At 36.0% G+C, this 26,587-nt stretch overlaps 1 protein-coding gene across 4 annotated transcripts in view; it reads right to left on the bottom strand.

The window, feature by feature from the left end:
• Window positions 1-26,587, bottom strand: part of ATP2C1 (ATPase secretory pathway Ca2+ transporting 1) — a 70,680-nt gene that overhangs the window by 8,655 nt on the left and 35,438 nt on the right. For all 4 annotated transcript variants that reach the window (XM_074575164.1, XM_074575168.1, XM_074575165.1 and 1 more), the window contains 18 exons: window positions 25,832-25,948; window positions 24,101-24,190; window positions 21,304-21,339; window positions 20,296-20,357; window positions 19,847-19,955; window positions 15,760-15,915; window positions 15,057-15,125; window positions 13,173-13,248; window positions 12,585-12,651; window positions 11,287-11,411; window positions 9,911-10,008; window positions 8,404-8,499; window positions 8,207-8,296; window positions 6,676-6,780; window positions 4,825-4,981; window positions 3,227-3,397; window positions 2,139-2,236; window positions 444-494 (listed from right to left, as the gene is read on the bottom strand). In XM_074575164.1, coding sequence (XP_074431265.1) covers window positions 444-494; window positions 2,139-2,236; window positions 3,227-3,397; window positions 4,825-4,981; window positions 6,676-6,780; window positions 8,207-8,296; window positions 8,404-8,499; window positions 9,911-10,008; window positions 11,287-11,411; window positions 12,585-12,651; window positions 13,173-13,248; window positions 15,057-15,125; window positions 15,760-15,915; window positions 19,847-19,955; window positions 20,296-20,357; window positions 21,304-21,339; window positions 24,101-24,190; window positions 25,832-25,948 — 1,773 coding nt within the window. The remainder of the gene's footprint in view (window positions 1-443; window positions 495-2,138; window positions 2,237-3,226; window positions 3,398-4,824; window positions 4,982-6,675; window positions 6,781-8,206; window positions 8,297-8,403; window positions 8,500-9,910; window positions 10,009-11,286; window positions 11,412-12,584; window positions 12,652-13,172; window positions 13,249-15,056; window positions 15,126-15,759; window positions 15,916-19,846; window positions 19,956-20,295; window positions 20,358-21,303; window positions 21,340-24,100; window positions 24,191-25,831; window positions 25,949-26,587) is intronic.

The raw sequence follows: 26,587 nt of genomic DNA, 5'->3' as shown, positions 1-26,587 counted from the left end.
TTTAGTCTTATTGTTGCTTTTCTGATTGTTCCAATTGTTACACTGAGTACATCCCTCTTTGCGACCTTCTTTTGTTAGCTTCTGCATGGAAGCATCACTTCAGACATAGCTTGAAATTCATGGCTTTTCATCCTGTTCTGAGAAGTATCAGAACGATGGTTCTTTCAAGCTCCTAGACAATTGCACCGCAATGTGACACAAAACCTCAATCAACCCCCAGCTCCCTGCATAGAAGAAAGCATAATGTTGCCTACCGGCAGCTGCCTATCACTTGTGGGCGCTAAACATATTTCTAGATAATATTTTCAAATACACTTCACTTTCAAACCAAATGCATTTCTGGTTTCATCATGACACACTGTAGCATGTTATAATTTAAGTAAAGACACCACAAATGGTACCCATAGCAACAGTCCAGCATTTGAGCCTCTAGTAAGACGTACCTTTATAATTTTCAATTTATGTCGGGGACTGGCTCTGTAAAACACTGCAACCTGTTAAAAGCACAATAAAGAAGTAGTGAAAAGTTGAGAAATGTAAAGAATTGCACTGGATTCTATACAACTAGAAAATAAAAAAATATTATCAAAGGTCAACTGTACTCTTGCCAGCTGAACTGTGTTTTTAATAGTGAAATCATTAATTCCAGAGAATACTCAAAGTGTGTTCTGGTAAACAAAGTTGGTGCTACTTATTTCAAGATAGAATAGGTAATTTAAAAACCCTCTGAAACTGTGAAACAACTGAGTTATAATGGCTTGCTGCTGGCCTTCCCGACTAAACTCATGCAGGCGATTGCCACGCTGACTCTATAAATAATGTCCTTTTCCCTTGTCAGCACTAGTGGCAAGCTACTCGGGACGTATCAATTTTACTGGTGTGTGTAGCGTATTAGTAACAAATTGAAGTTTTAAAGCTAACAAATAAAGATTCCAGCTTAGAAGGAACTATTTTTCAGCATTTTTTTGTCTCTGGTCTTCTCTGTACATTGAAATTTGAGCACGTAGAATTTAATTTTCAATAAGCTCCATACTTTTAGCTTTCACATCTATTTTTCCTTTTTAAAAGGCTGGATAAGAAGTTAGATTTCTCAACAGGCAATTTAGACTGTACACCAATATCAATCCTATTGGATGATTTTAATTTATTCCTGATAAGATTTTAGATAAACACCTAGAAAACTAATTGGGTCTCAGGTCAAACATGCAAAAAGTAAATTTGCAGCTGTTTCAGTTATTTAAAGAGGACAACCCTTAAGAATAAGTATTACCAAATAAACCAAAAATTACTATTTGCTACACAATTCTTTTTTTCTAAAGTTGATTTTGTGAGTCAGCAAGGAAAGACACACAGCTGATGTGCACATTTCTTGATTGTAAATACTGGCTTTTGGCTTGTTTACATCAGACTCAAGCACGCTGCAGTCTAATTTTGCAGTCTTCTGCAAACAGACCAGCATTTTGATGCATCAGTTTTGCAACATAGCCAAGCCTGAACCTCAATTGCATTTGATTATGCCTTTACATTTACAACTTTGACACTGGCTAATACATTTAGTTATTTAATAACTAAAAAGTATTAAGCAGTAATTTAATAAATAAACCCTTTCAAAATTCTCAGCCCGTGATCTCAGATCGATTAAAAAATCTAATTAAAGATACAGATAGCTCCTCTTACAAATTACAAAAGGATGGACTGTCTGAACATGCAAACTGTAAGGTTATACATATGAGCTGAGCTACTCAAAGAAATAAAATGGTCTAGCAACAGAAAAAGGTGATGATGCTCACTAAAAGCGAGAGGTGGCAAAATGAAAGTTCCAACATACAGGCATTGAAAGGTAAAAAAATAAATTGGATCATTAAAAGAGACAAAAGTAATAAACTCCCTAAAAAGATAACTGCATGAGTTGAAAGAAAAATTTTCATATGTCAAACCAAAAGATACTTGTTTGATCCAGGACAGCCTCCGTGTTTCTGTACTAAAAGCCTCTGGTAATTTACTGTATCACCTACTTCTATTAGAACCATGTTACTTGTATCTCAGAAGTTACATTTTAGCTTTCCACAGATAAAAGCATTTCTCAATATAAAATATATCCTGTACTGCATTTCATTAAGTAGTATATCAAAACAAACCTTTGGTGTTATCTGAGAAAGTTGCTGAATATCCAAATCATCTATTTCTTCTCCAGAAATTGATTGTGAATTTTTTGAATACAATCCTAGTCGACTAGCTGGAAATAAATAATAAAAAAGGTATTATAATAATTTACCCTCTTAAAACGGTAAGTACCTAATTATTTTTTTTTAAACCTACTATTTTCTGCAGCATTGCGGATTTGAAACGCCTAGAGCAGAACATCTTAACACCTTATTGATTCAGTATACTGGAGTAAATTATCTGAACTCCTGAGTAACAAACACACGCTACAAAGTCTATTCTAATCAGATATTTATTTCCTCAGACTTTTTAGGTCTAAAGGTCTGTAATTCATTATGTCAGGTGTCATACAAACTCAAGAGCTCAGTCCTTTCTAAAGAATTCAAAGTTCAAAAATAGCATGATAGAAAATGAAAAATGACATGAGGGAGACAAAGTAAAAAAGCTTCTGAGAAGGTACTGCTAGTTTGGGCGTGTACTTTGTATGTGCACACTCAATTTTTTGTTCATCATTCCATATGTAAAGAATTCATATTCTGGCTAAAGTACTTGTACATTACTGTATTATATTGTAAAAAGTTAAGTAATTTGTTTAAATATTAATTAATAGTACTTAAACTTCAAACTTAGTTATATGGACAAAACTGTATTGGATAGTACTGAAGTGCCATATCCATCCTAAATACTAATTGTCACCGGCTATTTTAGTTTCTCTCTAAACTTGCCATAAGACAGGCATCCAAAGCTGAGGAAGGGTGGGGCTGGGAGTGTAGGAATAAGAATTAGAAATCAAGCATATGTTACAACAAAACAGTCTAAACATAGTCTAAACCAGCAAAACTCATACATTAAGCAACTGAAAAAACTACAGTTTAAGCTGAAACCAAAGTATCACTTCAGGCTAGGCTTGTTGTTTTTTTTCCTAATTCCACTGTGCCATGTCCAACATACAGAACTCACAAATGTTAAAGACTTAATACCCATACTTCATAACAATTAGCTAGGCATTGCCGAAACAAAAAAAAAACCAAGTGAAAAAAGAAAGGAAGTGGACTATTCATACCAATGGCCACTGCAGTCTCCTGTGAATCTCCAGTAATCATTTTTATTGCAACTCCTGATGTGATAAGTGTAGTAACAGCTTCTTTTACGCCAGTCCGTGGAGGATCGATTATTCCCACAAGCCCCAGAAAAGTCAGTTGTCCTAACTCAGGACCAGAAGCTAAGGCTAGAACTTTTAGGAGACAAAGAAAAACAAAAGTTAAGATTTGAAATTAACATTTACATCAGCATTTAAATCAACTTCTAGTATCTGTTTTCAAAAATGAAAACTAGTGGCATACAACTATACATCTGCATATTGACCAAAGGCCTCATTGCTGAAAACTTTTTGAGTAACTTCATTCATCTGAGTATTCCACTTGAAATTAACTTATTGCAAGAAGATGTTTGCAAATGAGACCTAACTGAACTACTAGGCCAGCATAAAGGAAAGCGTGGAAATTGCAATTTTCTTTTTTTAAACCTTGGTAGCAATGCCTGTTATCTTGAGTATTCAGAATAGCCTACTTATGTATATTCCTTTCTTCTAAAGAGTAGTCTTTTTACCAAACATACGTATTCCAGGTTTAAAAGATAACTTTCTTATTTGTTCTCAGATGAAAGTGTTTATAGTTTCAGCGTGTGGAAAGAGAACAGCATCTAGCTTTGTGGTTTCTCTGTACATGCGTGGTCTTTGATGCAAGAGGATGAAAGGGAAGATTACTAACTTATTTCGAGAAGCAGACTTCATTGAGTACGTGCTGAATATTTTCTAGACTTTTACAGTAGGAATCTTAATTCAAATATATTTAAATTATGTTAGAGTTGTAAGAGAAAAGCAAATTAACTATTTTCAAAACATTACCTTAGTTTTTTGTTTGGTGGTGGTCTGAAGCAGACACAAAGAATGACTGTCCGAACAAAACAGCACAAAGATACCACTCCTAGCATATCCTCTCAGTTTCTAATAATTTGCATCCCAGGAATTTCCTGAGCCATACAGTCCCCATACCTTCACATTAAAAAGCTGTGGATGCGCTTAACAGCCTAGAGGTCTCTTTACAGAGGCGAAAGTAAGTCAGCCATCTATAAGGCTTGCCCACAATCACCTCCTATCAATCATCTTGAGAGAAATACTTTCAGTTATACTTAAAAATCTACACAGCCTGTTAACATAAAATGTAATTCTAATGGCATTGTCTGACCTGCTATCAGATGGGCTAGCCCCACTTCAAGGTGCCAGCAGCCAAAGTAATAGAAAAATAAACACATTCACATTTTATATAAAAATGCACAAAACACCCACAGTGAGATATGGGAGCTACCAGGTAGCAACATACTATTCAGTTATGGTCAAGAGATTACAGAGAATGGCAAGAGATGACATGAATCAGCAGTGCCTTTTCTCACCATTTGCAATTTAATCATGTTATTATAGCGGTCTTGGGGAACAGCACCTCTTTTCCACTCCCCCATTTTAAAGAAAAACTAAACCCAGTGGCACTTACTGAACAAAAACAAAATTCCTAGTGATTTTGGGGTGGTTTTTTGTTTGTTTAAACAAGAAGCAGTGCCATTTAAAAAAATATATATTATTTTGGGACACTGAAACAGCCTTACCCCTAAGTCCTGCAGAGCCCATAGATGTCTTCTCTTGCTGGTATTGCTCTCTCTGTTGCTGAACAAGAGGTAGGGTCTGCCCCTTACAGTTATATGATGTACAGTACCTAATGACTTGTTCATAAGCACCTTTCATAAAGCAAACTTCAGGTTTGTCCTAAAAGGAAAAAGAATTGTTGTGTGCACATATCTGTATGTATATATCAATATATACACACACAAGTAAATACACACATAAGAATGGCAAAGCTGTACTTTTCTAAAGAGTCTTCAGAACGTAATGCAAATCAAAATTAGACTTCTAAACCTAAAAATCTGTTCTTTTGACTATCTCTATACAGTGTATGTTCAAGAGTGGTAATGTCAAAAGAGCCAAGCTATCAGTATCTCATCTCAGTAAACAGTAGACACCACAACATCAGACACCGTGGGTCACAGTTTATACACTGAAGAGGCCATACAAAGGACAGAAAAGCCTACACAGAACAACAGACTGAAAAGACCTTTAGCTCATCATTTGACCAGCTGCACAGGTCATTAAATACTACCTGCATTCTTGTACCATGCCTAACAACTCTACTATTTTCCAGATAACCATCTAGGCTTGATGATATCAAAGGATCAAGAACACACCACCTACCTTGAACACTTAACTCCAATGCTAAAATCAACTCATCCTTTCCCTTCCTGCCTTTTCCATTAAGAATTGCTGCCTCAGCTCAATTTCCAATCACTGATTCTCATCTTCTCTTCCCTGCTGAACTAAAAAGCTCTTTTTTAATACATCTATTTTCTCCCTGTGAAGGTATTTATGCACAGTAGTCAAGTTACCTCATTCTTTCTGATAAGCTCAAGTGATAGAGCTCTAAATTTCTAATCCCACTGCATTTTCTTAGCCTTCAAAGAATTTATGCTCCCTTTAAAACTGCTACCATTTTTTCAACAGTCTTAAAAGTGCTGATACCACAACATAGACACAATAAATCCTTACATGAATGAAAGCTGTATAGCAATTCCTGCTCACTACTCTTTATACAGACAAGAATTATACAACAATATTAACAATATAGATAAAAGGAGTAAAATGCTTTGTTTCCAAAGCAAAAATTTTACTGTGATACTCGAACGCTGTCAATAAGCCTTTTTTTGGCTAGAAGTACTAGGAAATTTTCCATAAATCCAAGGTAAGGTCTGTCCGTGCACATATTGTCTAGAAGGATCCAGTTACCAGACTGGCGGTGACTATGTCAATATTTGTAACAAAAACATTCAGACTAGTCTAAATGAAATATGAATGCAAATACATATGTGAAAGCATCAGAAGATGGAAAAATAGGTTAAAGACTGGTTTGTATTGATAATCCAGGACACTGTTGACATGAGTAAAAATCTGTCAACACGGGGGAATGTGCTGTCTGCATCGGAACTAGAAAACCTGCATTTTAGCCTAACACAAATTTTACTATCAAACATCAGTACATCTTCTTGCTCTTAGTTCATTACATAACTGTGTAGCACTGGAACAGCAGAAGTTTGTCAAAATTGCTTTACATGTTTGAGGAGGGAGGAGAAGGAAGAAAAAAACCCATCCAGGTATACATTCAAAGTCTCGGATATCAAAATACCTAAAATAATTTCCCAGTATGCCTTTTATGGAAATAATTTCTTGTGATTCTTAATCTCCACTTCAGAGTTTGAAACTAAAACTGTATCTATTATCAAACCATATTCCCAGGATTGTGCACTACTACCAGCCTGCCGTAACTTCTGAAGTGAAAAATGAGGATATTAAACAAGGTAGATAACCGTTCTACGGAGCCAGTGCACAAGGAAACAGTGATTGAAGCTTACCTGCTGTGTTCTGTGAACACATTTAACAGCCATCCATTTTTGTTCTGAGCTGAAGGGATATTCAGCCTTCCTTATGTAGTCTTCCTGGAGTCCATCTAAACCCATCTGCATAAAACAGAAGTACCACCACAATATCAGGACCTCTTCTTTCCAAACAGCTATACAATTTGTTGACTTGTTGAGACATCTTAGTTAACAATCATTACTTTCATGTTTCATCCCCAAAGTTGCTTTTGAGCACCATTCCAGTTTAGACAAACTTCTGAAAAACTAGCACCGAAACCCCTTAGAAGCTTCTTTCAGGCTTCAGCATCAGTCAGACCATTGAACACTATACTATCTTTGATCCACAGATCTTGAAATACTTCGTGGATTATGACCATCCACAAACACAAGTCTTGCAACGGCTAGCAATGTAGCTAAAACAAAAATAGATGTCTAAAGCCCCAAAGCCTTCCCCCCACGCTGCGCCCTCCTTACATCTATGTAATTCCTCTGCTAGGATGGCCTAGAAAATTGTAACACAAGGCTGTGGCAAAGTCTGAAGAAGGCACTTTAAGTTTGAATGATCCAACCTGAAGTGACTTTTTTTTTTTTTTTTAAGTGAACAGAATCACCAAAACATTTAATCCGGAGTTAACCATGAAGACTCCAGACAAAATGCATTTAATTCTGAATGCTGTTCTCTCCCCGCCTCTGATGCACCTCACAGCATTCCATTCTCTACCCTTAAAGTCCAAGAGAAAGTGACAATTAAAGAAGGTGCGGAAGCAGCAGCCTGCCATAAGCCATTCTCAGTACTTAGAGAGCTTCACAACTCCTTCACTATCTCCTTTTCCAGCAACAGATGTGAAACACTCCTTCTCAGCTTCTATGGGCTCATGCCAAAATAACATCACTCTGGTCCTTCCCAGTCAAAGACTGGGGACTTGGAATGAGTCTCAGCAAGAAGATATATCTACCTTGGGCTTCAGTTACACAGGGAGAGACTGTAATGCATTCATCTTCCAATGTTTTTCAGTTTATTCACCAACACAGAAAATTATCAAGTGCTAAGAGGCCTTGCTACATTTCTCAGTAGCTGTAACAGGTGTGTCAGCTTTATAGAAAAAAACCCAAAACATTTAACTACAGCATCCACAATTCGAACTACCCATGCCCCACACTTATAGGGCACTGCAAGTGTTGCAGTCACCAATACACCAGTTATCAACTTCTTACTGCTTCTGATGAGAACTGTGAAAGAGACAGCTCAATCAACATTCAACAGGCAAATTAGTTTGTGGCAGGTAAAATGACAGTATTAAGTACAAAAATATGAAAATAAAGATTTTACTTCAGTTATACATAATTTTCTCTCATATTTCAGAATGTCCAACCATTTCCAACAAGTAAGAAACACAGGACATAAGCAGTTGCCATAAAAATCTAGGCACCCCAAAGGAGAAGAAAATGGGAAAAAAAACTCCAAAACTTATTTCTACATACTTCCCACCTGTCACGAATCCAAAAAGCACCACCAAGTACACACCTTCATAGCAAGCGCAATTAAAGCCCCTTCTGTTGGCTTCCCCATTAACGTGTTGTTTCTAATCAAAGCATCATTGCACACACAACCGGCCTGTAAGAGGACGAAGAAAAGGGAAGAAAACAGAACACAAAGTAAATTCCATACAAAGCTCTTGTGCTACATCATAAAATTAAAACTCACTTTGTGCCAAGTCTTACCTCAACAATTTTGCTAATGGATGGGTTATTGTAACCATGAATAACTTCACCGTCGAGCATCACCTCTCCAAACCTGTTATAACCTACTCCAGTAACCTGCAAGACAAACAGCCAAAGGCGGAATGCAATGTAATGTTCACCAGGTTCATAAACTGTTTTAATCTCATCTTTTTTACTATAAACTACAGAAAATTTTAAAAAGGCCATTCATAATGACTGATTTTACCCAGTGTGAATGGATTGTCCTACGCAGCTTCTAATGTAGAAGGTACTAGATTAAGGAATAAAAAACTGAGGGCAAGGGAGTTCAATGAAATACATTAGAGACTAATTTATATTTTTTTAAAGTAGCAATTTTATTCCTTAGCATAAATAAATGCAATGTATGTTGTTCCATTACAGTATTAGGCATGCTTTCTTTTGCTTTCTAATTTTTTCCTCCTATTTGTCTTTATCCTGGTTAATAATGCATACCCCTTGCAGGGGAATGGAAGTACAGAGCAGAGTCCTACTTCCATCCAGTGAGACGGGAGGGGGGGGTTGGGAAATCATACTTGAACAGTCTCTCAGCTGAGACCTCAGAGAGGTGTTAAAAAACACTAAAATTGTATTTTTAGTGCATAAAAACCAGGCATCCCACTAGGATCCTAAAAAAGTCTACGGCATTAACAGCTAATATATTTTACAGCCATTTCAAGTTCTCTTTGAATTGGGAAAAAGGAGCTGACTTGACCCAGATGTAAACAAATTGTGCTAGTAGTAAAGAAAAAGCAATTACAGTATTCCTACAGAATTCTAAAAATAGAAAAATAAATACCAGGATATATAAGCAAACACAGGTAATTATCAGGAAAGAATAAGAAAAAAATACCAGTACTTATGCTTACAGAAATCAGTGACAAGACGCTCTGTTAACTGTAATGTGAAAAAAACCCTGATCAAGAAGAGCTTGAGAATTTAATAACTTGTTTAAAACACTCCCATGAAACCACATCTAGTTCCACACCTTGCTGCTTTTCCACTCCTGCTGCTTTTGCTTCTTTTATGTGCGTTTACATAGTCTTTCAGCCAAAAGCTGAATATCCCTATTTTAAATGTTTGCAACATGCAAATTTTATTTTTATGCACCTGCAACAGCAAAATAACCTAAACTTTCTTTACTGAAGAAAAAAAAAAAAAAAAAAGACAAGCTCTCAACTTGTCTTTGTACTGTATCTTGGCATCTGTCTTACATTGTGACCTAAAGCCATCAAGAGATTAAGAACCTAACATATTATACAAAAAAATTCTTCTTTAACCAGAGAAGTCTTGGATAGCACAGCTCAAAGGCTGCAATACTAAATGAACTGAAGAACAGAATTAGCTGGAAGTTGATGAACAGGAATTGGTGCAACAAATGCATGCTTTCCCAACTGATACTTTACCTGCAGTATACTCAAGTGTGTTTACTTCATTGTGTGTATCAGCTGAAAAAGGAAAATTAAAGTCTAACAGTCTCACTACATACCTCAGCATGCTGCCCATCTGAAGTAAAAATATGAGTAACGGTCATTTCATTCTTTGTCAGAGTTCCAGTTTTATCTGAACAAATTACATTGCAACAACCTGAAATAACCAATTAACATCTATAAGACAATGTTTGTTTAAAACGATGCAAGTAACTAACGAGAACAGAAGTATTCAAGGCAAACAAATTTTGAGAAATACTGCAGCTGTCTTTGTGAAAAAACAAAATGGGATTTAACAGAGACAGCCGATTTTCAACTATTAATGAATAGCTGTACAAGGTTCTTTGCAAGTTTGTCCAATAAATAAAAAAAACTAATTAAAATCCCAAATTCACAACTTATCTGAAATGCTTCCATTCACTACCTCTCCTTCATTTTATTCTGCTGTATCTTGAACTACATTAGTGAAATTGCAATTACAACTCCTGGTTAGAAGGACAGCTAAAAGCCTGCTTTACAGCAGTCAATCTTCTTTATCAAAAAGTACAGCATCCAACAGTAGCACACAAAAGTATGACTTACTAATAAACCAGCAAATTTTAATAAGATTGAAAAGATTACAGAAATGTGAAATTTATATACATCTTTTTAACTCAGGGAAGGAGTATTTTGAAAGAGTGTTGGCAGTATCTTGACATTTTTGGACACGATAGCAGGAATTGCAAAAGCAACAAAAATCCTTGCAAAACTAATGAAACTCTGCTACAGGCATTAGAAAAATATTTCCAGTATTCAAATGCAAAAAGAAATCCAAATGCAGCACAATTATTTAACTTAGTATTGCTATTTCTTTTCCATGTCCTGTGCTTCCCATGTTTTATGACTGGAACTGCAGCCAGAACATTTTTCAGCTTTAATGGTTTTAAATGATTTTAAGTTTTAATATGAGCAGCATCACATCCCGAAGGGGATTACATTATGCTTAGTAATAATTATGATTACAAAGCTTTTTCTAATATTCAAACTTGGATTTGTTTCCAACTGCCAATATCAGTCCTAAATTTACACTAAAAATTTACTTTAAAAAATATTTTACAAGTCTTATTTAACAAGAACACCTTACAGCAAACAAGTATAAAGGGTACTCCATACATCCAATCGCACATACAGTTTAGAGTATTGCTAGTGTAATATGCTGACAGACCGTTTATATCAGCCAGAAAAAAAACAAAACCAACAAACGTGGAGGGCCCGCAAAAACATGTATCTGAATTCTACCTGTGTAATGCATTCAATTTAGAAGTGTTTTAAAGATACCACCACATTGCTAGCAAAGTAAGAATACCTGCTTTATTTTAATCATTAATTATCAATATTTGTGTTGATTTCCTAACATTTATATCAAAATACTACCTCTACATTAGTCTCGTCATACCTAAAGTTTCAACAATAGGCAGTTTTTTTACAATAGCCCGTTTCTTCACCATTCTCATCACACCAAGGGCCAGCGTCACTGTTACTACAATTGGGAGTCCTTCAGGGATTGCAGCTACAGCCAAACTGTAATGAAAGTAAATATACAAATCTTGTCTTGGAATGTCATGCATGAATACATGGTAATGATGAATTTAAGCTTCAAAACATTGTTTCTGTAGCTGTCTTGTTCACTGTGGTTAAAATTAAAAGGAAGCAGCTGCCATTTGACTCTAGTTGTATACCATTTATTATAATTCACACACTGAAGACAGTAACAAAATGCAATAACTTAGACATTTCTACTCATTACTTATGCAGAAGCATGAAGAAAAGTTGCGGGGAGGGAGAGAGAAATCAATTGTACATCTGCTTTGCCTACACAAAACACTAATTAGTACTGTGCAAAGCAGCCCAGATTGTGAAGAATAAGTGTAGTCAGCATTAAACAGAACTGGGAAATGTCACCATTTAGGTGACCACTGATCCACAGTTGTCACTTGCAGATTATGATGTGACAGCAAGCTAAGTGCAAGAATGAGGCACAACAGGTCATTTAAAAAAAAAAAAAATCAAAACATCAAATAAAAAACCTGATAATGGTGTAAACAAGATCACAATAACTCATTAGATGATGCTCAAAGATGCTGGTCCTGGTACTTTCCCTTCTTCCTCCCTCCCTCCCCTCCGAAAGGGTAAGTCTCCAGAGTCTGATCCTGTCATTTAAAGACATGCTTCTGCCTTATGCACTGTCCACGCAATTAGCAACTTAGCAACTTTTCTAAGGGTACAGAGTTAGATCATCTAAATTCAGTGTTATTCTCAGCAGACAGCACCCTGGGATTAAGTTTCCAGAATATGCTAGAAAATGAGCTAATGGACTACATGACAGAAGGCTTGTGGTAACTTGGTTTTGTCTGATGCCACTTATAAAATTACATTTACTTTATTTACTCGGTGATGGAAATTCAAACTGTACCACTCTATCGTCTGCTTGCAGATGATCCACAATAAATCCACAGTCCATGCTCAGAAATCACCACATGAATGCACGGTTTAAGAGACTGACAAGAACACACTGTATCATTAAAAATGACTATGAATTTGCTTTTTTTACAGCACAAAGTCTATCTTCATTTTGAATAACTTATGCGAACTTAAAAGCAGAGTCAGTGTGCAAGCATATTATAATATACGTCACTAGCTTTCAGACATGTGCTGCAATGCATGATCTACACTATTTAAAAACAAAAATCTTACCTCACACCAATTGTGAACATATCAAGGATATGCTTTCCTTGCAACCACCCAACCAGCATAATAACTCCTATAAAGAAAAAAGCCATCAGGATAAATATAAAACCAACATGTACTGTGTAGCCTCATGAGGACAAGAAAAAGGACTCGAATAGCCAAAATCATGCTTATCATTGTGCTACCTATAAAAATATATTAATTCTTGCGCTATCAAAGCATGACTCCATTAGTATGGCAGAAGTGAAGAAAGCTTCTGCCAGTCAAGTTGCCCAGTCATACCGACAGTAAGGTACTCTTTTATGGACACCTTGAATCAGAATACAAGGCACGCTGCAATTTAAAATGAAGCATTTAGAAGCCAAAAAGTAAGTCAGAAAAGTATGTTTGCAGGAAGAAGCAAGAAAACACCCTTTTCCGATGAAAGTTGTGTCACAGCAGTAATCTTCAGTTGGTTAGTGGCATGAACTCAAAGTGACCAATAAAATGAGGACCCAAAATATTTTAAAGATATAAAGCCTTCCGTTTTCCCAAGCCTACACATTAGTTTCAGTTACATAATAATTTGTAATTCTTTTACATAAATTCTCTTACCTATTATACCAAAGGAATACAAGGAAAGCTGTTTTCCCAAGAGATCCATGCTCTTCTGCAGAGGTGTCTTTGGAGCCTTGACAAATGGTAAACATGCAGTAGTTAACAAGCACGGGTGAAAAAGCATGAACTGTATGACATATTGCTTCGGATGTGCAAATTTCAAGACACCGTCAGTGAGGAAGATACAGTTATACCCTATGCTTACTTTGTGAAAACAGACTGCTCTGTTCCATTCTTCTGTAGATTTCAAGACTCAAGAACACTTCAATGAAATGAAAAAATTATTAGAAATATTCTTTGGGAGCTCTGTGATGTCTACAGCAAATAATCTAATACAAAATATTTTAATAAAAAAAGATTTTATTATCAAAGATTTTATTAAAAAAAAAAATCATGCTGACTAAAAGCCACTGCACTTCTTCCAAGAACAAAAAGTTCTTGATAACAATAATAAAACTGTCTTTTCAAGACAAAGGTATTAGAGCCCTGGAAGGCCAGTTATATCTCAAAAGGAATTTGTTGATCATCTGCAGAAAATTCAATTTAAGCAAACAGAAAACTATGGAAATACTTAGATAATCTAGTGTCAAAAAAAAAAAGGGGGCGTAGAAAGGAGGAGAGGACACAAAGCAAAAATTTTAATTAAAAAAGCCCAAAACAGGTAAGTGGATTTTTACATTGTATGCCAGTGAGTTTGTTTTTTTTAATAGTAATATATGGTGGACTACAGTATAGAAAGCATGGCAAAAAAAAGATAGGGTTATTGTAAAATCATGTTTGTTCAACAAGTAATGAAAAAAGTGCATGTACACTATCTAAGAAAGCTGGTGTCAAGTTTGATTCACTCTTACCTTCAAAATTTACTTTTAAAATTAGTTTACTGTAATATAAACATCAAAAATAACCCTACAATACTCTGATATTCCAGAATGTTGTTGGTGTAGAATGCTCACAAAGGGCTCTTTCTTATTGTTGTTTGGGGTTTTTTTTTTCCACTAATAATTACACTTGTTACAATACAAACTAAATACTATTGAACAGATGATTGTATTTTCCTCACATGTATATTAAAGTGGATTCCACTTCGGTGGCTGGACAGCAGTACTCCCTTGAAAGGTATGGTAATGCACTACAGCTAAAAATACAAGGTCAGTGATGCACTCCTGGCTGATGCATGTAATGCCTTTAATTGCTCTGTTTGGGCAGATTTCAGAAATGTAAATACCTGGAAAAAAAAGTGCTGCCGATACTATGCCTGATCATGTCCTGACAGCTGGAGACAGACTGCCTCCTTATGATCCTACATTGCTCACGCAGCCAAAGAAGCTAGAAGGCCCTAGATACACAAAGCACTCCGGAGTCTGAATTCCCACGTGGATAAGTGTACTGCAATAAGGAAAAATCACTGTGGGAGTTTGATATACAAGAGTCAAAGGCAGCTTATAAAAGGATAAGGGACACCATGGAGCAGCAGGAGACACATGCATAACCCCGAAGAGTACACTGCTAATCAAGGCAAAACAGCCCTGTGCATGCAGCCCACAAATCTGTCATACAAATCCCTTTTGCACAAATGTAGTTCCACTTGAAAAAAATACACTTCCAGAAATTGCACAAACAAATTACAATAAGATTTGTTCCACGGAACAGGTTCAGAATATTATTTTCATGGTTAATATTTTTAGGTCAGCTATGGCTATTCCGTTGCATTGAACTACTTTCATCTCCATGAGCTAAGATTCATTTCACTAGAGAAAAGACAAATATTAAAAGCAACATAATTAAGTTTAACTAAGTTCCTAAGGTATAAATTCAAAGTTTTAATGGATGAAATACACACTTACAAAATATATAGCTTTGCTTCTAAATATTCACTCTTACCTCTTCTGCTTGCATCATTTTGAAAACTTCCCCAAATTCGGAGTTTTCTCCTGTTCCAATAACTATCCCCTAAAAAAAAGGCAAACAGAAAGCCAATTCAAATCTTAAGCTTAATTTTAATGTTAGTGGTTGCTCTTGACAGCTTTGACTCAAATAGCAGGCAAATGCCATTTAGCTTGCCATTAGCTTTGTTTATAGAATTAATTCTTGGCACAAATAGAATATATTTTTGCTAAAAAACATTTTGGCTCTGTGAAACAAACTGCTATTCCGTGCACTGCTGAAGTATTTGGTAACTACCAGTAACAAAACTCAAATATGGTTAGCCCAAACTGTATTTTCAGTTACAGATTTTCAAACACATGAATGTAGTTCTAGAAGCAAAATGCTACATCCTAGGCAGAAGGGTTTCCCATCATCTGATCCCTATAAATTTGAGCTCTCCTGGCGCTAGATTAGTTTTCTTTTTAAACCAGTGTCTGAAAAAGCACCAGTAATAAAAGATCTGCAGTGTATCACAGTAGTCTTCCATATTTCCAGTCAAAATTTTTATTTCCATCCCATTTCTATTCTTTCAGAAAACTCAACATATATGTAGTTATTAAATTACATTTCTCAACTGACAGGTGAACTTTAAAAATCAGAACTGTCTTCAAATAGTTGAAAAATTGAATATATTCTTCTCTATTAGTAATGATTTTACCTTTGCTTTTCCACATCTGACCAACGTTCCCATGAAAGCAATATTGCTCCTAGAAGTAAGGTCTCCATTGGTTGCTGCTGGCTGAGGAGCTGTAGATTTAGAGCAAGGAGCTGTCTCACCCGTGAGACTGGATTCATCAATAGAAAGGTCCACAGCCTTTGAAAACAAAATACATAGACTAGGTAAAAAGCATGACAATCTTTTTTAAGTCATTGGAAGTGTTAATAGAAGTTACCCAATTTTGACCATTAAAAATACATCCAATTTATTAATATGGCAAGGAGCCATGTCAGTATCAACCATATTTTAAGGATCAACAAAGCAACAAGCACTCCTACAAAATACTGCAGCAATGCAACAAGCTCTCATTTTGAAGAGTCTAAGTTTACTCAATTTTGTGTTCATGATTGGTTTTCCATAAAACATTCAAGAGGTTGCAACTGTGTTGCATTCTGTCGCCAAAGTTAATTAACTGCAAAGGCAAGTGCACATATATATATTAACCTCTCAATTCTTCCCCCATTCACTTCCTCCTATCATGATCCCTTAAGAACTTGGTAACAAAAATCATATTTCACACAGTGGTTTTCATTCACAAAGTCTCTACAGGGAAAATAGTCATGTGGACCAGAGGAAGAGAAGTTGCCTTTTTTTGTTTTAGATTTTACTTTTGTAGGTTTTGTGGTAGCATGTGGAGGCAGTTAGAGAAGGAAAAGTTAAAAATTAGTTACTCTGTATTAATCAGCTGACAGATGAAGAAAATAAAGCTTGTGCTCTATAAATATAACCCAAAACAAAAAATAACTTACCAAAATATAAATTGAAGAAAAACATCTTCCCTCAACTGACATCCTTACGTATTAACCTACTGACTTTAATGACTCTTGAACAGACCCAAAGCCTGAATCATAAAATCCTGTTCACGAAATTTAAGTAAAATAATTCTGTACTATTAAAAAGTATAAAGCCGCTATTGGTGACTATACCACTAAATTTCAAGATAACCTTCTCAAGAAAAACAGTGTTAAAGGACGCACAATAAAACTCAACTGCCAAAACTCTTTCAAAGGACATCACTTACAAAGAGTAAGTAAGAATCAGTTACATTGCACTCGGTACCACTACACTATAGCAGATCACTCAAAGATTTGAGTTCAAGGTTTTTTGGTGTTTTGTTTTGGGTGCTTTTTGTTCAGGTTTTTTGGGGGTTTTTTTCTGGGTTTTTGGTTGGTTGGTTGGTTTTGTTTTGGTTTTGAGGAGGGGTGGTTGCTTTTTTGGTGTTTTTTTTGAAATGGCATGATAACTCCGATGCACTCCAGTTCTAGCTGAATAACAAAATGAACACAGGTGGCTAGATCAAAAATTCTTTGGTCAATGTTAAAAAAGGATAGGACCTTTACTAAAGTGCTTTCTGATTGGGCAAATCCCTCTAATTCCTGCTATTCTCTCACATAGTTACCAGTGTAGTACCCATTTTTAAAAGATGGATGCTGTATCAATAAAGGAAAAGGGACACTTGTCAAAAATTGCAATGAACATTTCAATCAAAGCCATAAAGAATGATTAACTCCAGAAAGTTCCATAGTAATTTTGTATTTGTTATGTATTCCTCAGACACCAAGCTGAAACAGTATGAAGATGCTGCTTTGCTACTATTCAGATTTAGCCACAACCTCTGAAATATGTATCATCACTACCAAAAGAATTGTCTCCAAAGACTATACTGTTACGGGTATGTTAGTTCTTGATGTAATATTCTGGCTTTAGAGTACCATAAAACTTGACGGACCACTCATTAACATACAGAAAACTTAGGCCAGAAAAGGTCTTTTGGAAAACAAGATTGCCCCTGCAAGATTAGACCAGTAAAGAAACTTCCCACATATATGAAAGGCTGTAGAAAGTAAACAGTGCCTACTTTCATTTCTACAATTTTCTAGGACAGCATCAATCAGAATACGCTGAAGAGATCTAGCTCTTTATATGAAAAGATGATCTCCTTTTAATTATTTTTAAAACTCACCACCCCATAACAATGCCCAGTACAGACAAGATGAAAATAAGATGACATGCTCTTATTTTCACATGATCTGCAAGAGTAGTTGAGATAATGATGGCAGAAATTTTTAGCTGGTGTAGGGCTACAGACAACTGAGAAACTCTAATTCCGCTTCTGCTTTCCTTTGTAAGAGGTTCAAGCACGTTACTGTCACAGCATGCTATAACCTTATGAGCAAGAAAGAAGATGCTGCTGCAATAGCAGTTTCCTATCACTGCAGAGACTACACAATTGCTGAGGGAAGAAGAAAGTGTTTGCAATCGCAAAAACAAACCCACTAGAGTACTAACTACACTACAGGGGCTAACAACAGATGAGCCAGACAAATTTCTCAAGAGCAACACAGATTTATCTCAGAAACTAGCTTGTTCAGGCTTTGTCTATAAAATGAACACTGATTAATCCAGTATCAATTGTGGATCTACAGCTCATCATATCCAGAAATTACTTTAAGATGATAGATAGCCCACGTAATGGGAAACCTGAGGATGCCCAATCTAACAGAAAAGTAACATGACATTACTCAATGAAAACCATCAAAATAAGATGAATAACATATGCATTCCACTTAATTTTTAGAGAATCTGCAAGTACTATTATACTGCTACTGCTTCAACTCAAGCACTTCATCATAGAACATGTTGGGTTGGAAGGGACCTTTAAAGGTCATCTAGTCCAACCCCCCTGCAGTAAGCAGGGACACCTTTAACTAGATCAGGTTGCTCAGAGCCTCATCAAGCCTGGCCTTGAATGTCTCCAGGGATGGGGCCTCCACCACTTTCTGGACAACCTGTTCCAGTGTCTCACCACCCTCATTGTAAAGAACTTCTTCCTAATGTCTAATCTAACCTTACCCTGCTCTAGTTTAAAACCATTGCCCCTCGTCCTATCGCTACATGCCCTTGCAAACAGCCCCTCCCCAGCTTTCTTGTAGGCCCCCTTCAGGTACTGGAAGGCTGCTCTAAGGTCTCCACAGAGCCTTCTCTTCTCTAGGCTGAACAACCCCTACCCTCTCAGCCTGTCTTCGTAGGAGAGGTGATCCACCCCTCTCATCATCTTGGTGGCCCTCCTCTGGCCTTGCTTCAACAGGTGCATGTCCTTCTTGTGCTGAGGACTCCAGAGCTGGATGCAGTACTCCAGGTGGGGTCTCACAAGAGCAGAGTAGAGGGGCAGAATCACCTCTCTGGATCTGCTGGCCACAGTTCTTTCGACGCAGCCCAGTATGCAATTGCCCTTCTGGCCTGCAAGTGCACATTGTTGGCTCATGTCCAGCTTTTCATCCACCAGTACCCCCAAGTCCTTTTCCGCAGGGCTGCTCTCTATCACATCATCTCCCAGCCTGTATTGATAACGAGGATTGTCCCAACCCAAGTGTAGGACCTTGCACTTGGCCTTGTTGAACTTCATAAGGTTTGCTCGGGTCCACCCCTCTAGCTCATGCAGGTCCCTCTGGAAGACATCCCATCCCTCTGGCCTGCCAACCACACCACTCAGCTTGGTGTCATCGGCAAACTTGCTGAGGGTGCTAATGTTACAAATTAAATATTTGGTAAACTAGAAAATATAACAACACACTGATGAAAAAGTGTCAGAGAAAAGATTACAGTGGCACAATTTCACAATATTTTTTTTAACGTTCCATTATCAGAGAACACCGAAACTATACCCTAAAGATTAATGCAAATAAAGACTCAAAAACATCTGCAACCAGCTGCCAAAATATCTTATCATTCAGACTGAAAACAATCATTTTACAACATGTTTAACATTGAGGAAAAAGTACTCAACTAAAATTTTCAAGAATGCATTACTCCATAAAACTGGAAAATTCTTTCCTATGTCCTACAAAATCCACAATTACATTTGGAAAGCAGTTATTTCAACATATGTCAAAGCAGTTATGTCAAAATAGCTGTGAATTCCAAACAATAACAATTATTGTAGTTCAGTATTCAGTGGCTATTTTCTCTTCCCCTCTGTCCCACAAAATAAAAGTTATTAAATGTTAAAGCAATATTAGGTATATACCTCAAATAGTCGTAGATCAGCTGGGACTCTGTCTCCAACTGACAGGCAGACAGTATCACCTGGGACTAAATCTCTTGCAAGTGTATGTTCCACCCGACCTTCTCGTACACTGTAGGTAAAAACATGAAGAGCACTAAGAATCTCTTCTCTGACATTTTGCCCGAGAAAAACATTCACACTGTTGACTACGCACTGCGATGTTACTGGTTTCAGCAAAATACGATTTCTTATTTGCTGCTTGTTTCTTAGAAGACATCAGTAACATCATTTGAAGGGTTTTTTAGGCTCATAAAACAATTTTTAAAATGAGTAAAAGCAAAGCTAGTTCTATGTCAGCATAAGAGTTTGATACAAAGGCAGTAAGTTCAGTAAAATCTTTTTCATTTGCTCATTTCAGGTTAAAGTTATTATGACTTAATTTAGGACTGAAAGGACAGACAATTACATACCAATGGCATTCTGGAGGCACAAGCTTACTAAGCTCTTCAAGAGATTTTTCTGATCTGTACTCCTGCAGAGAGATTTAAAAAAAAATAAAACAGTTAACATTTTTATAACAGGCAAAAGTTAAACAACAAGAAGATACGTCCATATCTACTGAAATTTGTCTTATTAGTAAAGTTGTATTAAAGTAATATTCCAAACAATAAGATAAGAAATGCCCTTCAACAGTTCTCTATTAGATACTTTCAAAAGCAAGTATGGTCCAAACACTGAAAAATTTACAGATGTGCCTACAGGCATTTCTTCCGAAAGAATAGCAGAGGTCCCTTTGTATTTTCCTTCAATATCTTCAGGTCTTTGTAATCCTTGCAGTAATGCTTCTAAACTCAGGGATCAGACACTTGATTAAGTTCTACAGTTTAAAAAGTTAGTACCAAAAGTACTGCATTTATGCTCTTAGCCACTGGAGAACTAGGGTAACACAACTCATCTCTAGCTCAATATATAAAACACAAAACACAAAGCAATTTTGGTTTAGGCACGCACTGAGTAAAGCTGTGTATTTACAGAATGAAAACAACTTTTTTATGACTCAGAAAATTACCTGAAGACAATTTAATTTGATTTTAATTTCTGTACAAAATTGAAGCCAGAGTTACATTTTCAAAATCTGTTTTATATTTAAATATTAAATAAATATTAAATATAAATATTTTATATTTAAATAAATATATGAAGTTAAGTATTTAAGTACTTCTACACTGTTTATTCTAAGTGCTTCTTTACAAGTACTCTTTTATGGCTGAGTATAAAACTGATAAAGATGCATAAATGTCAATGTAGTTAATGCAGGTCAAATCATGCACTTTGGAAAAGGCAAAAGACTTGGATGAAAGCACAGAGCTCTTTACTCAACCACTCACAGCACAATGCATTAAGACAACTACTCCAGTCTTGTAAATAGAAGAGTTTACATAAAAGCAATAATCTTATTTGGACAACAGCTGTCTTACCTGAACAAAGGCAACTGTAACAACAATGAGTATTGCCTGCAAGAAAACAAAAGCAGGTGAGATAAAAGAATTCCAAATGGCCATGAAAGTAACTGATCATATTTGGTTTTGCTCAGCCATAGTTGTTACTACATATTAACAACAATATGATCTGGAAACAAACTTTCTCGTGCTCAAAATCCCTCGGTATCCCTTGGGTCTGTTATAAAAGTGATGCTATTATCTATTTACATCTGCTCTAGTGATGTCCAAGAACTCCATAACCTGATTTTACTAAAAATGAGATTAATGACTAGATAGTGACTTTGAAGAAAAACTCCCTCTGCTCCGTGTTTCTAAACAGTGACCAAGAGACAGCAGTGGAGAGAGATCCATAACACAAATAGAAAAATCATCTGAATTAAATGTGAATGTTGTTCTCTGTGAACAGAACAAAGGTTAGGCATGACGTGTTAACTGCTACAGAGCATCACAGATGTGTTTTCATTCAAATCACCAGATAACAGAATGACTAAGAATAAACTGAAGACCAGAGATAAGGCAGCACGCTGAAGAACAGGTCTGGAGCCAGAAAATATCCCAGCAAGAACAAGAGGAGGATAAGACTCAGGAATGCTGCCCAGGACTCCCAAGGAGGGAGACAAGACGCTGAGTATGCCCCAAACACCCAAGATGCCAAAGATCCCAAACACAAAAAGCTAAAAGAATTTGCTCACTAGAAATAATCCAAGATAAGTACTAAGTCCTCAAAGTCCCCCACATCACACACAATTCTGGTCACACCACTTCAACGTAAACATCATGGGGCTTGTAAGCATGTGATGTGAAAGTGAGTGAATGAATGAAATCTATTACAGGAAGTAACAACCATCAATTTTGTGTAAAGTAAGCATCGTCTTCCCCTTCAATACACTCTCAAATTGAGTTTTGTTACATTAACTGAATTTGTTACTTAAATTGAGTTGTTACACTGCTTTGTTACAGAAACATAACAAAAAATCCATTCATTAAGCCTTTAAAGTACGCGCAGAACCTACTAAAAATAACAAAGGTATTACCATTTTGCAAGAGAAAATCTCCCTTGAAGAACTCTTAACTAAATCAAGAACAAATACCATAAATCTGCCATATTTTTTATACTAACATTAGTCTCACCAACTGAATATTACAGTAAATAACTATATATATATATTCCATCTTTCCATGGAGTATTTCCACCACAGCTACACATGTTTCTTTTGGAGGCAATATTATCTTTCTACAGTTCATGCTACCTGACACAGCTTTGCATTTCTAGCCTCACGTCAGTCTCTCAGCTTGTGTCTGCATATGGAAAATGGATGTAATTATTTAAAAAAAAAAAAAAAAATCTTCATCAGTTCCCAGTCCAGATCAAAAAGCTTTACAATGTATTTGTATCAGCAGAGCTAAAAAGATAGCAAAAGCTGCTCAAGCCAGTATTGCCACCAAAAGAAACAGCAGCAAATTAGTTGTTGCTAAAGCTCTGAACACAAATATACAGTCACAGAAAAATTGCACTGTCACCTGAAAATGAGGCAAAACAAACATTCACTACGTGAAAAAGTGGGCATTAATAATAAGAAAGGCTAAACGGCAGGTTAGTCGAAAGTTATACAAAAAATACAATGTATGAACTGTAACTCAACCACACTTTTTCTCCATATTTTAAGACACCTCTACCAATGTTCACGAGGCTGTTACAGATTCCGTCTCAGGTTGTAGCACAGAACACAGAAATTACTGCTACCTTACACTAACCGCCCTGTTCTTTTCTCATTGCCTTGCTCAAAAGATTAGGTAACAGACTTATGGGCACTAACCAAGGAAAACAAAACAAAACAAAACATGAAATAATTAAACTTTCAGCCACAATAATTAAATATATTTCATAGTACAATAATTTGCCTAAATCCAACTTAGGAACACAACAGAACATTCCAAAGTAACAATATACTCAAATGCATGGTTTTTCTTAAAGAAGCCACATGTTTTCTTTGGAAGATAAACTTACTCTTTTGAAAGAATTTAGAGGGCTTAGGAGCAAACCTCCAGTTACCTTGAGTTAATTACAAAAGTAAAACTCAACATAGAGAGTGCAGAGAGCAGCCAAGACACCAAACAGCTAGAACTTTTCTCTGATCATACAGAAATCCTGATTTTCAGTTATCACCTATCACCCATCACCCTGAAATGGTCAAAGGTATTATAATTTTCTTTTGTGTCATTTGCAATGACAAACATTTAGCAGTACGGTATGTGGCTCACTAATTTAGCACCCTATTTAACTGCAAACTTCTACAAAAAAAAAAATAATTATTTCAGCTTCTACCTTCCATCTGCTGTTTCTAGACAGTTCAGGTTACATTTCTTTTTCATGTTTTAAAGGATTAATTCTTTCAAGTAAATTCACAGAAGGCTTATTTGAATTTCCATTTGAAATTAAAGCATAATTTAAGATAAAAATTACAGAAAAGACACCAAAAATTGTTCCTCTCAACAAATGCCTAAAGACAGGCATTTCAAGCAATGAAAGCATAAAGATGCAAGATGCAGCCAGAAAATTATTCGTTGATGTATTTTGATACGTATTACTGCTATCAGTCAAGAAAAAAAAATCCAGTCACAAACTAAACAGATTTAATGACAACATACAAATCAAATTCATTAATTAGAATCAAGTGATCCCATCCCACATTGGCATTCATGTGATGTTGAAAGTGCACGTGGTTGCACATTCTGAAGCACTCCCAATGAAGATAAAATATTAGTTCCTTACCACAGTGATACTGACAGCATCATCAAACTGATGCATTAGAACACTGATGACTGCAGATGCCAGGAGAAGCATAATAAGGGGATTTTTAAACTGAAATGGAAACAGAACAGTAATTCAGCAATATTCTTAAGAGAAAGACCATTTTATCTACCCCTCAAAGCACATCTGATCTGTTATTGAAACATATTCTTCTACAATTAAAATATTTCTAACCTACCAGTGCAAAGAAAATCTGACTCTGTACAGTTTGGGCATTTACTTGAGCCTTTTATTTTTTTAAATATCAAAGACCTTGAATAGACCGTATTCAATAAATAACAGGAAAAAAGTGTTCCTTACATTTCTTGATTCACATTTTTAAGACAAAAAGAATAATCTATGTTTTTTTAATACTGTATTTGAACATAATTTAAGCACACAAATAGGAGCCTGAAATATATTCAAAACATCTTTGAGGTAACAGACTTAAACTGTCCCCAGCAACTGATCACTATCAAGGCAGCTATGTGTTTCATAAATTTCAATTCATGATTTCTTGTTTCAAAATACAAGTTTTCTTTTTAGATCATACGCTTTCTTCAGATTTCTAAAGCTAAAGCAATAACAGATCTTGCTTCTACATGTCAGCTGGTTGCTAACATGGTTGTTTTTTTGAAAAATGTTACAAAAAAGAACATTCCTCCAATTAAAGTGAAGAACATTCTAAAAGCTCACAATAAGCACATTCAAAGCAAGTATGTATCTTAATAAATCCTACCTAAAATAGACTTAGATTACATGCTTTAGAAATGTTCTGATGCATCTGACTAATTTGACACTACACATGGGAAAATAAAGCATAACGCCAGTGGACAGCTAGTATGTGATGATGTTCCCACTGCTATCATCAGCAGAGCACTGAATAACTTTTTAGTCACTCCCAAGTAAACCAGTTTCTCTAGAATTAACCATCTATTACTTCAGGGTTTACTCTAGAACTTAACTGCACTGCTGCTCAGACAAGGTACAGGAAACATTGGCCAAAATGTTTAACATTAGAAATTAATTAGAAAAATCTTCTGTGTGAAAATTTGCTGTAAATATCTTGTGTAGCTGGGGGATGGGAGGGGTAGTCAGAAGGAAGTAGTGAAACTTTCTCACTCTTTTGAGAAGCTGCATGCACTTCTACAGATATATAGATAGATATATATGATAAATCACACTGATGGGGGGGGGGGGGGGGGGGGAACAAAAACACACCACCAAAAAAAACCCACTTGACTTTTGCCAGTTCTGCTTAACACCAGAATCAAGGCTGGCCCTACCTCCACTTCAGTTCAAAGGCAGTGGTTTTGCTTTTTAGAATTTCCTTTGTCTATCAAGTTATTCATACTTCATGTTCCATTTAAACATTTACCGACAGTCGTATGCATTTGTGTCTGACCTTAGTGCAATTCATGCTCAAGTCTTTGCCTACAAGGAACTTTATTGTGCCTCTCCAGCCCTCAGGCTAGTTATGAGTGGTACCCTTTGGCAAGACCAAATCATGTAGTTAAAATACCGGCATGTACCTAAATAAAAGCTTTTTCAATATGTAAATTAGATATAAATTATAGAAGTTGCAATTTCCAATTCTACTAGAGTTTCCCCACTTTTATCAGAGTATGTTCATGCACATAAAAGCTAAACAATACAGAGCAAAACTGCTGAAAAGTATTAAAATCAAGAAGCAGAAAGGACAAAAATCTTAACCTGGGAAATATATTTTTTCCACAGTGGTTCATCTTCACTAATATCAAATTCATTCCATCCATGGAATGCCCGTCTATGACAAACTTCACAGTTTTTTAAGCCATTCTGAAGATTAGCCTATTAACATATGCAAAGAATAACACAGTCAGCAATTATACTGATAAGCTAGACTTCAAAATAAATGCCAACACCAAAACATATAGCCTTAGATTATACAAATTTGGCCAACATCAGAAAGACAAGCTTGATACCAATCTTTGTATGACAATAAAAGCTGACTAACTACTATTTTAAAACTCAATTTGGCAGTACTTAAGAGATTCAACAAAAAATTCACAGAGCTACTACAGAGGCAGATGCTGTTTCACATGCCTAAACAATTGCTGATCTTCCCTGCAGAAAACTCTTTAACAAGCCAAACTGTAGGCATAGTTCAGACTCTTGAAGATTAAGTCAGGAGCTCAGTTCCTCAGCCAAATGACAGCAATAGCTTCAAAGTCTTGAGTTGGCGGTGACCAACATTTATCATGGTGTTTTCTTCAAGCAGTCAAGCATACAGAAAATGAAAAAAGACCATCTATCATGAAAAGTAACCCAGATTCAATGGTTCATATATCTGTCAATGGGTAGCTTTCTCTATCCTGTTCCTCCACTTAAAATGGAGACTGCCAAAATAAATTAAGGACATTAAGGATTCCTTAGAGAAATGGAAGCAATAGCCATGAAAAACAGGACAGAATTTTACAGGAAGGTTGA

The sequence above is a fragment of the Larus michahellis genome, chromosome 2 (assembly GCF_964199755.1).
Source record: "Larus michahellis chromosome 2, bLarMic1.1, whole genome shotgun sequence".
In the NCBI taxonomy this organism is placed as follows: Eukaryota; Metazoa; Chordata; class Aves; order Charadriiformes; family Laridae; genus Larus; species Larus michahellis.
The sequence above is the reverse complement of the archived record's forward strand: the minus strand, read 5'-3'. Positions and strand labels throughout refer to the sequence as shown.